This window comes from Sclerotinia sclerotiorum, genomic scaffold (assembly GCF_000146945.2).
Source record: "Sclerotinia sclerotiorum 1980 UF-70 scaffold_3 genomic scaffold, whole genome shotgun sequence".
In the NCBI taxonomy this organism is placed as follows: Eukaryota; Fungi; Ascomycota; class Leotiomycetes; order Helotiales; family Sclerotiniaceae; genus Sclerotinia; species Sclerotinia sclerotiorum.
Window position 1 is genome coordinate 894,825 of NW_001820833.1, and position 17,657 is coordinate 912,481.

At 40.3% G+C, this 17,657-nt stretch overlaps 5 protein-coding genes across 5 annotated transcripts; 2 read left to right on the top strand and 3 right to left on the bottom strand.

The window, feature by feature from the left end:
• Positions 1–50: 50 nt before the first annotated feature.
• SS1G_02439 (hypothetical protein) lies at positions 51–605 on the bottom strand (the record flags this gene model as incomplete). Its single annotated transcript, XM_001596172.1, has 2 exons — positions 51–442; positions 551–605. 2 exons carry the CDS (start codon positions 603–605, stop codon positions 51–53), a joined length of 447 nt encoding a protein of 148 aa, XP_001596222.1.
• Positions 606–2,299: 1,694 nt separating this feature from the next.
• SS1G_02440 (hypothetical protein) lies at positions 2,300–4,045 on the top strand (the record flags this gene model as incomplete). Its single annotated transcript, XM_001596173.1, has 2 exons — positions 2,300–2,417; positions 2,487–4,045. 2 exons carry the CDS (start codon positions 2,300–2,302, stop codon positions 4,043–4,045), a joined length of 1,677 nt encoding a protein of 558 aa, XP_001596223.1.
• A 548-nt stretch (positions 4,046–4,593) lies between these two features.
• Positions 4,594–5,017, bottom strand: SS1G_02441 (hypothetical protein; the record flags this gene model as incomplete). Its single annotated transcript, XM_001596174.1, has 2 exons — positions 4,594–4,752; positions 4,883–5,017. 2 exons carry the CDS (start codon positions 5,015–5,017, stop codon positions 4,594–4,596), a joined length of 294 nt encoding a protein of 97 aa, XP_001596224.1.
• A 697-nt stretch (positions 5,018–5,714) lies between these two features.
• On the bottom strand, positions 5,715–7,487 carry SS1G_02442 (hypothetical protein; the record flags this gene model as incomplete). The annotated part of the gene is made up of 4 exons (XM_001596175.1): positions 5,715–6,601; positions 6,681–6,997; positions 7,059–7,260; positions 7,439–7,487. 4 exons carry the CDS (start codon positions 7,485–7,487, stop codon positions 5,715–5,717), a joined length of 1,455 nt encoding a protein of 484 aa, XP_001596225.1.
• Positions 7,488–8,254: 767 nt separating this feature from the next.
• On the top strand, positions 8,255–9,742 carry SS1G_02443 (hypothetical protein; the record flags this gene model as incomplete). Its single annotated transcript, XM_001596176.1, has 4 exons — positions 8,255–8,297; positions 8,390–8,493; positions 8,574–9,583; positions 9,679–9,742. The coding sequence occupies 4 exons, from the start codon at positions 8,255–8,257 to the stop codon at positions 9,740–9,742; spliced, it is 1,221 nt and encodes a 406-aa protein (XP_001596226.1).
• Between the last annotated feature and the right edge of the window lie 7,915 nt (positions 9,743–17,657).

The window sequence follows — 17,657 nt, forward strand, 5'->3', positions numbered from 1 at the left end:
GTTCGCCATTCCCTGGCCACCTCCTTCCAATATTATACACTACTTCCAAGTCAAGCCTTACTTTCTCCATTCTTCTTCGAATCATCTACGATCTCATTTCCCGATGCAAACTTCATGCTCACACTATTGACACAGTGTCTTTCATCCGTAGGCGTATTGAATCCTTCGCCCTTAAACACATGTCCCAAATGGCCTCCACAATTCGAACAAACGATTTCGGTTCGTTGCATGCCCAAAGTATTATCCGTGTGTCTTGTTACGGCGCCAGGAATGTTATCGAAATAGGCGGGCCATCCACATCCAGATTTGAACTTATGGGAGGCTTTGTATAGAGGGGCGTCGCAGCCAGCGCATGTGTAGACGCCAGAGTCGGGCATGTGTTTGTCGTATTTGCCAACATGGGGAGCTTCAGTGCCTTGCTTGCGGGGGACTCGGAATTGTTCTTGGGAGATGTCAGATGGGTTTATGTAGTATATCAGGATTTGGGTCGGGGGGGGGCGTGAGGAGAAGGGGTCTAATGGCAGAAGAGGGGAGGCCCGGCAAAGCTTACCTTTAGAGAGAACAGCTCGCCATTCTTCCTCGGATTTTTGCACAGGGTAAGACATGTGTTGGGAGCTAGAGGTACCAAAAAAAGCTGAGAGAAATGGGATGGTTGGCATAGATCGCAGGACAGTTCCTCTGGTAATGGGTTGAAAGGGCTTTGTATTGAGTTGTTGGTAGACGAGAAAGGGTATAATTGCTTATAGTATAGAATGTACGGACAAGATTGGGAAACGTTGGAATCCGCATGGAGAGTACTTATAATAAATTTGAAGTAGTATTCGATTTGATTTAATATTATGACAAATTATGCGATATGTAAGAGTGGGAAGTGAGGTTACAGTCGTCTTTGGAATCATCGACTTTCCTTTTTCTTTGTACTCCGGATCCTGCGCCGCTTATGTCACATCGCACAACCATCGGTCGAGATCGAGTGTACGTGATTTGAAGAATTGATAACGATTACGGAGTATTCTTCTAGTCTATTCTAAGCAATAGTTTGTTTCTATTAGGTGAAAATATCTTCAGCATCAGATTTATACTATCCCAGTACTGTTCTCGCGCACACCCAGGCAAGCAATACAGACACGTTCCGAGGCTAAAGATGTTTATTCTCACTGCAATGCAATCTAAAATCCCCTCCCTCGGTCTTGATCTATGGAAAACGGGGTTGTGGCTTGATAAAATGAGTCCCGGATCAGAGGAAAGATTGACTTTCACTATGATGTTGAAATAGAAATTCTATTTCGGCACGAATAATATCGGGGGGGTTATATGGCCAATAACACGCCGAGTCCTCAAGTATCTGGTACCTATTATCTGGTTTAGAGGCTGTCTCTTTCATGTTAATGACTTGGAAGAGACTATTTGATATGCGAGTTTTGCCCCTCGATGATGTATCTCCCATCTAGGCAACCTAATAGGTACACTTTGCGAGAAACAAAAAACTTGACTGATTAGTTCATTGATATTCATTTCTATTTTGTCTAGGTTTCCCCACAGGCAGGTTATCTAGAGCAATGCCGAGTCAAACCAAGCATAGGTTGTTGAAAGTTCTCGAGACAACTCTTGATGCCATTATTCGAACGGTTGGTCTGTAGGCAAACTACTCATCATAAGGTTGGGGGAAGTATCTTTAGCAGAGGTACTCTTCATCTGAAAGTATATGTGTTGTGGTTTTACTGGCTCTGGCAGATTGGCAGTGATACGGCAGACCTTAAGTAGGTTGATGAGGAGAAGAGTCGATCCCCATTTTGACTTTATGCTAGGAAACTAATAGAAACTAATTCCATCAAGATACTCGAGTAGTATCTATTCAACACTAATGTATGATATGGCAGACCGTTCGCCATAGCATGGAAAAGATGGAGGCTATAGTCGTACATATATGTTGTACGTGTTGCTTCTGTGATGTCAATCACCTATGGTCTGAAGTCTCTAGTACGTGTTTCCCAATATGAAAACAAATGTAATAATTAGCATAATTATCTATAAATGTTCAAAACCTGGTTGACGCATTACAGAGTTGTTGGTAAGGTTCTCACAATTTTTGTGGGGACGCGAGGCCGACCTGTCCGGGCCTGTGCGCTTTGTGTGGAATCAAGAAAGCTCCTTTCAGAAACATTAATTCCAAACCCTCAGGACACGCGACATTAATCTTTCAAATCTTACCTACATACAGTTGTTGTAATTAATATTTCCTGTTAAAGGAGCATAAGCATTCGATTTCATTAAACTTCATTTGATCAACCTCACCAGGATGTCGCGCAGGCCAGCAAATCCTCAGGCTGAGCGTATTGCGCAAAACACCCAAACCATTAAGAGTCTATTGAAACTCGAGTGTAATAAGGTTTGTTGTGACTGCAAAAGAAATAAACGTAGGTTCCATCGCTATTCTTCCAGTGATTATACGAGCCAGAAGCTGACAATTTCATTCTGGTTGACAGATCCAAGATGGGCAAGCTGGAACTTGGGAGTATTCATGTGCATAAGATGTTCTGGAATACATCGTGGAATGGGAACGCACATAAGTCGAGTAAAATCGGTTGATTTGGACTCTTGGACAGACGAACAAGTACAAAGTGTTTTGAAATGGGGAAATGCCAGAGCAAACAAATATTGGGAAGCAAAGCTGGCTCCAGGCCACGTACCATCAGAAGCCAAGATTGAGAACTTTATAAGAACGAAATACGATTCAAAGAGGTGGGTGATGGATGGACCAATTCCGGATCCCTCAACACTTGATGTCGACGGAGATGACGATATGCCCCTTGGACTTGTCAAAGAAAAACACAACCTCGAGAGATCGACATCACAAAGGACTGCCCCACCAAGTAAAGCCCCTACTCCGATCAGTACTCCCCCGCAGCAGGATCTCTTTGGCGATGATATTGGGCCACCGCCGAGGGCGAGTACTGCCGGTCCGGTACCTGCAAGACCTCCGCCAAAGTCAGAGCCCGCTCCTCCAAAACAAACAAAACCAGCGGACTCCCTGCTAGGCTTGGACTTTTTCGGAACTGAGGCTGCTCCTCCTAGTCGACCGTCGAGTACAGCCCCAGCTCCAGGTACTCAGTCAAGACCCGATCTAAAACAGTCGATTTTATCGCTGTATGCATCCGCTCCCCGTCCTCAAGTACAGCAACAGACATCACATATTTCACATGCATCATCTGGATCTTTTGGTGGTATGCAAGCTGCACCGCAGCAGTCACCACAGCGTTCTACGTTCGGAGGTATGAACGATGCATTTAGTAGCTTGAGTTTCTCAAATTCCACATCTCCGGCTCAATCAAAACCCACAGCCTTCTCAAACTTGGGTAACATTTCCAGCCACCGATCCGCAGCTTCTGGGGCTCAGATATCATCCCCATCACTCAGTGGCGGCGGCTTTTTTGATACGAAGCCCAAAGCAGCTCCTGCTCCCTCACAAGTATCCCGTACATTCAGCTCCTCAAGCGGCTTTGGAGCTTTTGATTCGGCGCCAGGTCAATCTCCAGCTCCACAGTCCACAAATGCTAGTTCCGCATTAGGAGATCTATTCGACTTCTCCACACCTGCTGTGCAAAGTGTTGCGGCGCCCAAGCAGACAATCGCCTCGCCACCCATTCAATCATCCGTTTTCAACCTTTCAAGCACAACAGCAACATCACAAAAATCTCCGCCAGCGGCGCCCGCTATGAGCAGCGCTTGGGGCAGTACCGATGCGTGGGGCTCAAATGATGCTTGGGGTAGCTCTGCCAAAATTAGCCCATCCCTTCCAAAACCTGCACCACCTCAAACTAGCACTGGGGATTTTGGTGGCTGGGGAGGACTATCGAACCAGAGTATAGTACCAGGCGCTGGAGGTAGTTTTAATACAATTGTTAGTGCTCCAAAAGTGGCAGCAGATGATGAATTTGGTGGTTGGAGTAGTGCAGCTCCAGCGCCTGCCGCGAATGCGACTTCTGGTGCTGGAAAGGGTTTCTCATCCGGTGGTGAGGATTTGTTCTCGAATGTATGGGAGTGATGCAGGAATACAGTAGGGTGTGTAGGAGGAATGAAAGGGACAAGAATGTGGAGAAGGTATATGGATATGAATGGATGGATGCATGGAAAATGACATGAACATAGATATCCTATAAATAGCAGATGATTTCAAGGCGCAATTTGGTCTGATGTGTCTTTATACAATTTTCGCGTATATATGTATTCCACCCCTGAAAGCAATAACCAACCGTGCATAAGGTAATATCGCCATGTATCCTGATCCATTCATTCGTAGAGTATATGCAACCGACAACGCCATTAGAATGCCACAGCCGCAGTTTAATATATCTGCCGATGTCCCATCCATACATATAATACAGTTCTCTCCTCTCTCCCATCTCTGCATCCAAACACCATTATTATACGTATATCGCCATGCGGTCACACAATGCCAGTCTCGCATTATATCCATCAAGCCAGGAAATTTCCATTCCCACTCCATCCCATATCCCCTCACCTCTCTCCTTCCCAACCCCATCCAACCATCCACAACCCAAGAATCCCCCGCCCTTCCCTTTTACTTCCTGTTCAAACAACCAACCCCCACAAAAACCACAAAACAAGCACACTCCCCATAATCAACCCACTCAACTTCAAAATCGCAACCTTATTCCCCGAAGAAGCCATACGACCAAGTCGAGACGCGGATCCCTTGAGCGAGGACGACATGCTAGAGAAAGTGTCGGACTATTTATTTGTGTTAGTTTTTTGTATTTGTTTTTATATTCTCTTTTATCTTCTTTGTCTTGTTTTGTTGTATCTGAAATGGGGAGTTGAAAAGGTAGGGGAGGAGACAAGGGAAAAGGGGAAGAAATACAGTATTATCAATAACATCTTGCGCTCTAGCATGATCATATATATCGACCGTGACACCGCGCAGCGCAGATACTTTTGCGGATAATTCGTTGAGACGGGAGTTATTTTGGCGTTCGCGCTCGTAGGCGTCGGACATTTTGGATGGATTGCGTGGGAATCTTGAAGTGGTTTCTTGATAGAGAGATAGTGATAAGGATGGTAGACACAGAAGAGGTGAGCGATGTGCTGAGACTGTAATGTGATGCCTGTGTTTCGAGTTTCGGGGGGCTAGGATGGACGGATGCGTTTCTTTGTCTGCGAGGTTCAATACCTAATGGATTTCGTGATTTAATGAGAGTTTGATTCTTCACTATGTGACGACTGATTTAGTTGCTCCGTTCACTCAGGTCAATTCATATAATACGTAAATGTATGTTCTAGGTGATCTTGTCACAGCCGTGTTGTGGTTAACTAAAATGGTTCAAGGCTGAGGCTGATTTAACACAGCCACAGCTCGGCTTTTGGTACTTGTCCGACCGGTGATCATTTACTAGTCCAATTCATTGCGCACAAGCGATCACCTGAAGGGGCGGGAATATTATGTAATGTATATCATGTTTGCATCAAGTCGCTGAAAAAACCACATGCTTGCTAAAGTTGCGAATAGTACCTCCAGAAAACTAAATTACACGCAAGTTTAATGGGTATGAGTCGCACGTCTACTTTGAAAAATCCTCCACCCATGAGATCCGTGAGGGCCGTACTCCATGAACTCCAACCAATTTTCTCCCAGCCATATCTATCCATTTTGACATTCTTCAATCAAAGAAGTTGTAAAGCCAATGGGCTTCGAATTAAAGACTCAACTCAACGGCCTTGCTAGACTTGATCTGTCCTGACCACTCAGCAAGGGCAGCTTCAACCTCTCCACCAGGTCCACAGTACTTCTCGACCGAGTGTGCACTACGGCCAATGAAGTTCTTTGGGTCCATCATGTTATCAAGATCGGCCCAGACTGGTTCAAAGTATTTGGTAGCCTTAATACGGTCGATCAAATCGTTTTGGCCACCTTGCTTCTTAACAACATCAGAAGCTTGGTGAGAAAGAACACGAATCTCCTCATGAGCTTCTTGTCGCGATCCTCCGGCGGCAACAATTCTCATAATGATTACCTCTGTAGCCATGAAAGGCAATTCTTCCATGACACGAGAATGAATACGGTTTGGGTAAACAACAAAGCCAGAGACGACGTTGTCCATAGCCATACAGACGGCGTCGGCTGATAGGAACATCTCAGGGATGGTGATACGGCGGATTGCGGAATCATCGAGGGTTCTTTCGAACCATTGAGCAGCATAGGTATCGTTGGCGTTCTTGTTGAGGTTGGCAAGATGACGACCAAGTGCTGCAATTCGTTCCGATCTCATTGGATTGCGCTTATAGGCCATTGCGGATGAACCGATTTGATCCTTCTCAAATGGCTCCTCCAATTCCTTCAAGTTGGCAAGATGACGGATGTCACTCGAGATTCTTTGGGCTGTAGCGCCAAAGCTGGAAAGGGCATTGGCGATTCTAAGGTCAACTTTGCGGGAATAGGTTTGTGTGCTGATAGCGTAACAGCTTGGGAATCCGGCCTTTTCACAAAGGATCTCGTTGAGCTGATCAATCTTGGAACCGTCACCTTTGAAGATCTCCATGAAACTGGCTTGTGTACCAGTTGTGCCTTGAGCACCACGGTAACCTAAATTTAAGTGTTAGCAGGTGTTCATAGAAATTTGAAACCTGATCGCGCTTGAGTGTAAGACATATTGAGGACTTACGAAGATCGGCTCTGACTCTCTTAATGTCCTCCAAATCCATGAGAAGATCTTGAACCCATTGAGAGGCACGACGACCTACAGTGATCAATTGAGCAGGTTGGAAATGGGTGTATCCCAAGGTGGGTAGATCCTTGAACTCGAGAGCAAATTGAGCCAACTTGTGAATGATAGTAGCCAACTTGGGGAGAATTAAGTCGAGGGCATCACGTTGGAAAATGAGATCGGCATTATCAGTGCAGTAGCATGAGGTGGCACCATAATGGATGATACCAGCAGCCTTTGGAGCAACTCGGCCAAATGCATGAACATGTGCCATACTGAAAAGAACGAAGTTAGCAAGTCCAATCTGGAAAGTGAAAATTCTGGAGTGGAACTTACACATCATGACGACGCTTCTTCTCTTCCACTGCAGCAACCTCAAAGTCCTCGTCTGTCATGATTCTGTGGTCCTTCATTTGTTGAATTCCCTCAGCACTGATATCCAAACCCAACTCCCTTTCGGCTTCAGCGAGATGGATCCAAAGGGTTCTCCATGTGGAAGCACGGTTGCGAGCGGAGAAGATCTCCTTCATTTCATTGCCTGTAAGAATGGAATGATTAGCATTGAATCTCTGAGGCTGGTTGAACCAATCATTTGATTGTCAAATCCGAATTGGAACATTGAAGAGTGTTATGAGGTCTACAACGTAGGCTCGATAGGTATAATCAAAGTGAGATTTATTTTGTCCATTGAGAGGAGCATAGATCGAGTTACTTACTTGCATAACGCGAAGTCAATGGAGTTTGGTAGATGTCATTGGCAGACATCTTGATTATAATTATCCAAGGATCTCAGAATTTGCTAAGTGATTCAGTGTTCTTGTTTCCGGTCTTTCAAAAGGAAGTTTCCAAAAAATGAGGAATTTTATTGTGGTGAGAATAAAGTAAATTGAAGTTGGAGGATTAATAAAAATTGAAAACCGCGGGGCAGACAAAAATCAATAAATTTGTGGAGGGGAAAAATTGAATTCTGGAGTCAGCAGCGGCCGCTTTGTCCGTTCCGAAGAGGGAGAGCACGGACCATAGACCCACAGACCACATGCACCTTTTATGAGGCTAATCCAATTGCTTTTGTCTACTGGGTACTTAGCTACCTACCTGTTTAGTACCTACTTATAGTACCTACATACCTAGTACCTAGCAGAACACAAATATTAAAGGTAACTCTTATCCCACTTTTCAAGCTCTTTCAATTGATACTTGAAAATCCATGAAACACGATATATTCGTCTGCTACCTACTAGGTATCTAGAAAATACTGATATACATAAAATCTGGAGTGATTGATTAACCCGCGAATATTATTATTAGCCTTCTCACAGGATCATGCTAGCTGGTGCTGGCTATCGGATAACCTTTGCTTGAACCCCACACTTTGTCATCGAAATATTCTGTGGCGCAGTTGATTCTCGGTTCGCGAACCCATATCTACTCTACCTACAGACAACCCAACAGAATCATAGAATAGTTTCGCGCAAGCTCATCACAACTGACTATACATTCGAAAAAGAGATTTCCTTGAATAATCCTTCAAGATGCCTTTGGGAATCAATAACCCGCTTCCTTCGTCTATGGCGTGTAAGTTATTTTATGACATCCTGTTGAGCGGCTAACATGAAATCATTCCACTGCAAGAAGAGCACCGAAGCTGACAATCTACTCTTGAACAGCGGAATGCAAAAAATGCGGAAAGATTTTAAGCTCTTTCATTGATCCACGACAGTCCTTTGGTCCCGATAAGATCATTCCACCACATGTCCTTGCGCAAGCAAAGGTTCGTTCTTGTTTCCGCTGTTTTCCCTTCCCAGCCTCCCAATAACCCGAGCTCCCTCACTAACATTCTCCCCAAACCAGGGCCTCGCAATCGTGACTGTCCTAAAAGCTGGGTTTATTGGTTCCGGTCGTTATGGTAATGGTGTAGTAATAGCTCGTCTCTCGGACGGTTCCTGGTCCGCACCTTCGGCAATTGGAATCGGCGGCGGTGGAGTTGGCGGACAAATCGGTTTCGAACTCACGGATTTCGTTTTCATTCTCAATGATGCCGCGGCTGTGCGCACCTTCTCCCAAGCTGGTTCTCTCACACTTGGTGGAAATGTCAGTATAGCAGCTGGACCAATAGGACGAAATGCCGAGGCAGCCGGAGCTGCCAGTATGAAGGGGGTAGCTGGTGTTTTCAGTTATAGCAAGACAAAGGGACTTTTTGCTGGTGTCAGTCTCGAGGGAAGCGCAATTATCGAGCGAAGAGATGCGAACGAGAAATTATACGGAAGAAGATTCACAGCTGCAGAGTTACTGGGCGGAGCAGTTCGAGCACCACCAGCAGCACAACCACTCATGACTGTGTTGAATTCGAGAGTTTTCGCGGGGCAAAGTACTGATGATGGCACTTATAATGATATACCTGTTTATGACGAACGACACGATGATGTGGTATGGGAAGGTAGAAGAGGAAATGCCTACGGAGAAGGCACGCGAAGAGATCGTGGCACAAGTTTAGGAAATGATTCTGATTATGTCAACCCCAACCGTCCTCAACGAGCGAGTACATGGGCCGATGATATTTATGACAGAGCCCCTACCAATGCAGGCAGGGCTAGGTCTGGAACCGCATTTGAGGATGATTATGTATATACGGATTCTCCTCGTACATCTTCAAGTCAATTTGGCGGTAATGGTAGCGGAAAACCAGGACCAGGTAGACCGGCGGCACCAAAACCAAAGTTTCAATCCAAGACAGCTAGTTTGAGGAGTAATGAAGCCGTTGCGCAATTTACGTTTGATGCCGATCAGCCAGGAGATTTGGGCTTCAAGAAGGGTGATGTAATTACGGTGACGAAGAAGACTGATAGCAATGAAGATTGGTGGTACGTATATCTTTTTTTGCCCTCTTTTTATGACATGTTCTGGCACATAAGGATAGAAAAAGTGCGTAATCAGGGCTAATACATTGTGTTGATAGGACTGGTACTATCAACGGACGATCGGGTATCTTCCCTTCAAATTATGTCAAAATGAGAGAATAAAGTTGCGTCTCAAACGCAACATTATTTCCTACCTGACTCCACTCCCCACACATCCTTTTACACTTCTTAACCTAAAAACACTCTTGATTTGCTTCAGGCATATCCTTGTTTTCATATTCCATATACCGGAGTTCTCGGGGGTTCTATTGTCATCTGTTAGCTTTTTCATACACATCTCTATGTCTGTCTGTCATACTAGCGAATCGATTTTTGTCTCATTACTTTGCCTTCCTTCATTTCTTATATCTTTCTTGATTTTGGAAGAACATGATTGTGGATAGAGCTTGGGCTTGGGCTTTAGGATGCGGATAAGGAATTTGTGAAATAAAAAGCACAGCGGAAGATATTCCTTGATACATAGTGATTGAGTGGTTATGGATGGAAATTTGAATGTAAATATAGGAATAAAGAGAATATGAGTTGAAGACTTTTCTTTTGGACCTCCTGGGCTTGGATGGGATTAGGCGAGTGATGAATGAATGAATGAATGAATGAAAGTGGAAAGATACAAGTATCTACTATGAATTCTTGATTGTTGACTTATGGATGTCTAGTGAGTGTGTGACAAATTACCAGAACACCTTGGTAAGTAATTAAGTCCTATAATATAAACATATCATTCCAATCATAGATAATTATCCAAGTGAACTTTATAATGGGAATCAAATAAATAATCCTAACTCTTTCCCCAATTTCAAAATTAACTTCGAGATTCTCCCTATAATACATGATTTATGAATTTCAAAATTCATATTGTCGTGGGTTTCATGTGATATATAATTATTCTTTTATTTCTTTAAACCGTTTAAGGTTAAGTGAGATAGATAGTCATGGATCTCTCTTTGTTTTTCTTTTCAGTACTATTATATTTTTATTTTTTTGGCTTTTTGTGATTTTGTGATATTTTGGTGATTGTAGAGGATAGATGGGTTAGGATTAGGGTTTTGTTATTGGTGTATATTTGTGTGGGATTTGGAATTTGTATGGGTTGAGTGCAGTGTAGTGCTTTATGGTTTGTTGTAGGTTTGGGATTTGGGGTTTGGTGGGGGGTGGTATGTATGTTGGGGGTTTGGAGTTTGGTAAGGATTCGGTATGTATATTAGGGGTTGAGAGAGTAATTAGATGAGGGAGGGGAGGAGGGGATTGTTGTTTTGAGATAAAGGTGATGTTGTATTAGATGAGAAGAGTTGCAAGACTCGGTGGGTTTCTTTCGTCCAATTGTTTCGGGACGCGGGATCGAGGAAAATATATTATTAAATTGTAATAATGATATTGATATTGATTGGAATTATAATAATAATGGTTATAATAGTGTTTATAAAAGATATTTTTTCTTTAATCTTCCGATCTAAGTAGTTTAATTTGGATTGGAATTGGATGGGGTATAGAGGAGTGTTGGGGGGCTTGTCTCAAATATATATATATATATATAAAGAAAGAGAGTTTGAAAGAAACTAATATGATAGGAAACTTTATTTTTTATACTAGGAGTTTAGAATATCATATTCATCGGAAGGAGCGATAAGAGGTGTATAGTCTTTCAAGTGAATTTCTAACTTTTCGGGGAATATGTTGAGAGGTGTGACGGAAATCCCTGCTTTCCTCCCACCTTTATTATATAAGAAACCTCAGGTACATTAACCATGTCCACACATGATACGATTACTCGAGATTAGTATGCGATTTAGGTGACCTGAGGATCAGATCCGGACAAGTACTCGGTATCAATGGTTATCGGTAAAGTAAGATCATTGGAGGAATAAATATGACTTCTTTTTGCCTAGCCATTGCGGCTAGGCCATTCATTTGTGTATATATAGAGTAGCTATCCCCATCTACAGGTGCTCTTCACCTGTAGATTCTAAGTTAAATACAATTGCTGGTCTATAAACACCCTTTTGGTCACAAGAGGGATGAGATTTTCTTGGTTATATAAGTACTTCAAATATTTACTAATTGTGAGTTTGGATATCAATTCTTTTTATTAGATATTTTAATTATTGCTTTTCTTTTTCTTATATTTTTTGTAAATTTCTTGGTCTATATGTTTTTAATTTCCTCTAGGCCTGCAATATTATATCTTCGAAGAGATCTAATCAATAATGTTGTAAAGAATGGAGATTGATAAGTAGAAAAGATGAATTGGTTATAATATGTTAAATTATTGCGATTATATAATGCAATGATGAGAGTTATGGATATCTTTAGGTGTTTATTCTCGTTTAGTAACATGAGGAGATTTGTGGATGATAGTTGTGACGGAAACCCCTGCTTTCCTCCCACCTTTATTATATAAGAAACCTCAGGTACATTAACCATGTCCACACATGATACGATTACTCGAGATTAGTATGCGATTTAGGTGACCTGAGGATCAGATCCGGACAAGTACTCGGTATCAATGGTTATCGGTAAAGTAAGATCATTGGAGGAATAAATATGACTTCTTTTTGCCTAGCTACTGCGGCTAGGCCATTCATTTGTGTATATATAGAGTAGCTATCCCCATCTACAGGTGCTCTTCACCTGTAGATTCTAAGTTAAATACAATTGCTGGTCTATAAACACCCTTTTGGTCACAATAGTGTAGAAAACTGCTAATAAGGAAAGAGAATATCAATTATCTAAAACAAGGATATCATATAAAACATTAGATGTAGAGATATACGGAAAGATACTCATCTTTCAATCTCTTAGATTTTGTTTTACTTTACTTGGTTCTTCTGTTCGGATATTCTCAATATTCACTTCTAATATTGACGTATTCCCTACCTTCATTTTTTGCTTCTTGTACAATTTATAATTTTCCTGTATCTCGAGGATTGGTTTTGAATGCAGATTCTAAATGAAAATCAATCTTCTACTATCAGTAATCTGAGAAAGTAGATAGTTTGCACAAGGTGGACATTTTATTACTTGGAAGTTTTCATGTGGGCGAATTCGGGGTGTTTAAGGAGGGATTTTGGATATTCTGAATGATGAAATGATAAATTAGGCGATGATAATAACATAATTGACTAGAATCGCAGTGAAAAGGAAGAGAGGTGGAATGATAGCGTGGGATGATACTATGGCATAAAGAGGATTCATGTGTTAGGACCTACATTTCAATGTCTAGAAACACACGGAAACGCCTCCTTAATGACCGCACTTTGATGATACAGTTGATTCAACATCCGCTCTTCTCACCTGATCCATTCAAGTCCTCATCTCATCTCATCAAAGTCAAAGATTGGAGTTGAACTTCATTCACCTAATATATTCTTCTACTAGGTACTTTCTATTAATTTAGTTTTAGTTTAATATTATCTACTCTATACCCGGATACATAGCTTTTTTTTTTTGCTAAGTTCAAAATGGAAATCATATATCAAAAAAAAAAAAAAACAAGTTGAAAATAATGACAATTATACAGATTGATTTTGACAGTAGTAAATTAAACAAAACAAAACTATAAATAAATACTACACTTTCATTTCTAAATAGTTTATTTTGGGCTCGTTCATGATCATGGCCATAAGTTATATATTATCAGTTAGAGGATTTATATAAACTAATTTTCTCCTATAGTAGGGTCTCTGTTTTATATAATTTAAAAATATTAAAAATTGTTTATTATTTATAGCATTTTAGTTCTTTCTTATAATTACATAGGTAATACATCGCATAGACCCTAGTAATCAGAATTTATTAATTGATGCTTGTGGATATTATTTAAATTTATAAGTAGATACCTATATAGAAGATATATATAAATGATAACAGATTAAAAAACAAGACCCTTTCTTTTCCCCATCATTCATTCATTATAAATTAAGCAGTCCATCAAAGGAGTGTAAAACAAATCAGACTCCTTTATAATCAGGATCTTGTTATAGAATTATTATGTCAACGTTCAAGCCACTGGTATGACAGTATCAGAGTAGTTACTCTATCCAACAGGCGATGAGATGTTTTCTGAGAGTTTGGGAGAATTTCCCGCCAGGAAATGGTGTGGGTTGGTGCTAGAAATTAGATAGATGATAGTGATGATATGGTTAGTGATAAATGTAGTAGTACTAGACTTAATATGACAGAGAAGATATATCTCTTTTATATTGTATATAAATAATAGTAATATATAAGACTTATATACCTAAATCTTTCTAAATGTTATTCCATTTATTATATATTTCTGTTAAAAGGAATGACCTCACACAGGGAATAGTGGGAAGCTGATAGGGCAGAACTGAGGTAATATTGGTCTAGTAGGTTAATCTCTCTTCTAAGTTCTACGGAAGTGCGAAGCTCTCTGTAAGAGAGCTTCTCAATCTAGTCCTAACAGGACTAGTGCCCTGTGCACGTGCTACGCAGGAACCATTCACTTTAACAATTTCGTTCATAACTATAATATAATACCGCCAGCGACCTATGGAGTTCAAGGATACTAGGAGTAAGGTATTCCTAAACTATTTAATAAGCTTGTCTTTTTAAAAGATCCTTAAAATAATCTGGGGATATTTGTACCCCATTATAATATTGTAAAAATAAAAAGTATTTAAATAGATGAGATTCTATAGCAAAACTAATTCCCATACCCTTCAAATTCTCAAGGCATATCTCTACGAATCAGAATCTCAATTCGTTAGTTAAGAATCACATACTTCTCCTACCTTACCTCATTCATATTACATATTTGATTTTCCCACCAAGGTCAAATTGTATTGGAAGTAGGAATTATAAAGTTCCTGATCCTGACTGAGTGGGGGAATGGAGTCATTCACTATCATTATCACTTCATAAGACTTCTTCAGATCTATATTCATACTAGGTACTTTATTGTATTGTGTTTATTATTCACTTGATAGGTGGATTGTTAGATGTTCAATTCATGAATGTATTATATAATTCGAGAGATTTTTTTTGAAGATAATGACGTAATGTTTGTTTGTATTGAATTTGGATGTCTTGGAGAGTGTATATATTCGAATGTTTATAGAAGTAGGTAAAAGTGTTCATGATTTCAGTTCAAGTATCTTCCATATGATCAGATAAGAGTAGGAACATGCAAAGGAAATACGATCAAAACCTTTTGAAAATCCAAGAAAGATAGATATCCATCTCCAGCCTTATCAACGTACTAACACAACCGCACCAAACCAAAAGCCCTATCCAAAAAACAACCCTATCTCAAAGACTTTCAGAAAACACGAAGCATCTACTAAAATATTCGTCCAGTTCACATCACACATCAAGTTTCTTTTTGAAACTCAACATAAGCTGTCCCTATCTGGATATTCATCATGTAAGTCTTTGAGATAGAGTCCTTTTATCTCCTTCATTTCTTTCCGCTTTCAACTTCCATAAGAAAAATTTGCATCAGGTGAGATTCACTAATGTTCTAGATGAGGAAATCAGGTCCCTTGCCCCTTGCCCCTCATTCCTCATCTCTTATCATTCATCATTACCTACTAAAATAGAACAGTGAGGAAATAAATGACGTTGCAACAGAAATAGAAAAATAGAAAGGTGGGGGTGACATGAACTCCTCCCAACAAATACCTCCCTGTTATCAAAATCTAGATTGTAAAAGCCCAACAAGCTGAAAATTTCGATATGTGTGCTTGGTGAATGCGACAACAGCCTCATCAATGAATCGAGAAAACAGATTCCGTGGCTATACGTCGAACCTTGATTTGTGATCCACCATCATATGAACATGAGCCCAAATATAAAAAATGTGAATATAGTTTCTTTGCTGATAAATTCAGGCTGCGATGATGAATGGAACTTCAGAATCGTAATTTGACGAATTATCACCACACCATCTTGATGAGAAATTTTTTATCAAAAGATCATGCGGGAGCTTTCTAATCCGCTGTTCATACTATTCGTGCTGTTCAAGCGCCACTTGTGAAGCTTATGATATGTGTATGTGCGGTAGAAATTCGATGATTCGGATTTTCGGAGCATTCAGACCGGTCCAGTCGAAAATGAGAGAAGCTTGGTTTGTTGGGAGGTTGATGTTGAAGCTATCTGGTATACGTACCAAAGTGTCGTTCAATGTTTATAGGTATTCATGGGTGGAAATACTTGTATGATTGATATCTATTATCGAAATATAACCGACGGTTCCAGCTAATCCTTTCCTTTCCTCATCGTTTATTCTGTGATTCGTGATTTGTGGTTCGGGTAGCAGTACATGTGGTAGGGTGAGTGATTTGTGGTATGCATTGGTACCCTTTCGATACATCCATTGACATGGGAATTTGGAATTGATGCCTATCTGTTTTTTGAGATGTTGAAATACACTTGTAGAATGGATGATATAGATGATTTTTGATGTATGAATGATGTTAAAGAAAGAAGAAAAAGGAAGGAAGAAAAAAATGACGAAATGGAAGAAGACGAGAAGAAGAATGGAGGCCAAAAAGAGGGCAAAAAAATAGAATGAAGAAAATTTTCCATTTTTCCTCTCCACAATAGAAAAGAAAAGAAAAGATTTTTTTAGACCCTACTCCGTTTAGTTCTTCAAGAATCAAAACTTGTTCTATTGCCACCGATGATGCGAGTCATTCAGGTAGGTAGGGACTTTTTTCATTTTTTTTTTTTTTTCATTTCCAGGGTCCTCTAGAAAATGTGGTAACAACTCCATAAACTCCATAAAATATGAAAAATCCAAAAGACATGACCCAGAAAAAAGATCCATAGTGACTAAAAGTTAGTAAAGACCCTGATCCGCGGGCGGTAAACCTGGGAATTTACTAAATAGGAACTATGCTTCTAATTAAGTTCTAGAAAGATTTATTTATTTATTTATTTATTGATAGGTACTCTGTAAGTAAGTAGTAGATAACTACAGATAATGCAGGGGAACACAGTACTCAGCATCGTAGTGTTTTCAAATTCTTCAATAAACAGAAATAGATAAACAAATACATATATATATATATATATATATATATACATATAGAAAATACAAAATTAGCTGAGTATACACACATACATTATCAAAACACCACTTAAAAATCGCATCATCTACATGTGGCATATTTACCTCTCTACAGTGGTATCTACTATCTAGAGTACTTACTAGGTATCACCCAGCCAGCCCTCACCCCCTAGAAAGCAATAAACCCAAATCTACTCCAGTACTTCCAAAGAAAGACTCGTAAAAAGCAAAAAAAAAACACAGACCTTCCCGTCCCAACAGCTCGTAAGATTTAAACCTTTTCATAGCTGTCAGATGACTTTCTTTCCTTAGATTAGATTATACTATGATACCCCGTATTTGGGCACTTGAGCAAAGTTTTGCTTTGCTTAAGGGAGCAGATACAATGAATTATTCTACTGCAAGGTTACATTTACATTTAAATTTACACTTACAACATAAACCAAATCTATATATTTCGTACAGAGTGCTTCGTACCAAACCCCCTTCTACAATCATTCCACCAAACTTCCACGGACATAGTTTACGGAGTAGAAATCCGACCTGAGCGTTCCAAATTCCAATATTCATACCAATATTCCAACTCACACCGCTACCTACGGAGACCCAAGTACCAATATTTCAAGACAGTCTACTCCATAAACCACAATAATTTATATTTATTATTGATGGAGAAGAGAAAAAGTGTGGGATAAATATATACGCTAGGAGTAGGTAACCAAGTACACCTGTAAAAAAGAAAATGTGGGTAAATAATCAAAAAGGGATTGAGATTAACGTTGAATAATGAAGATCCTTTTGCTTTGGGGGAATTGATCTTCGAGGTTTTTGATGAGAGTTGAGATTGAGTGACATTTTTTGTGGATTGTTTTGGTTGGAAGATACATTATCAGTTGCAATGGCATCAATACTGCCAGTTTGTCCAATCCACATCCCAATCAATGTAACCTTACCCTCTTCTTATAATGGACCCTGAAGGCGAGA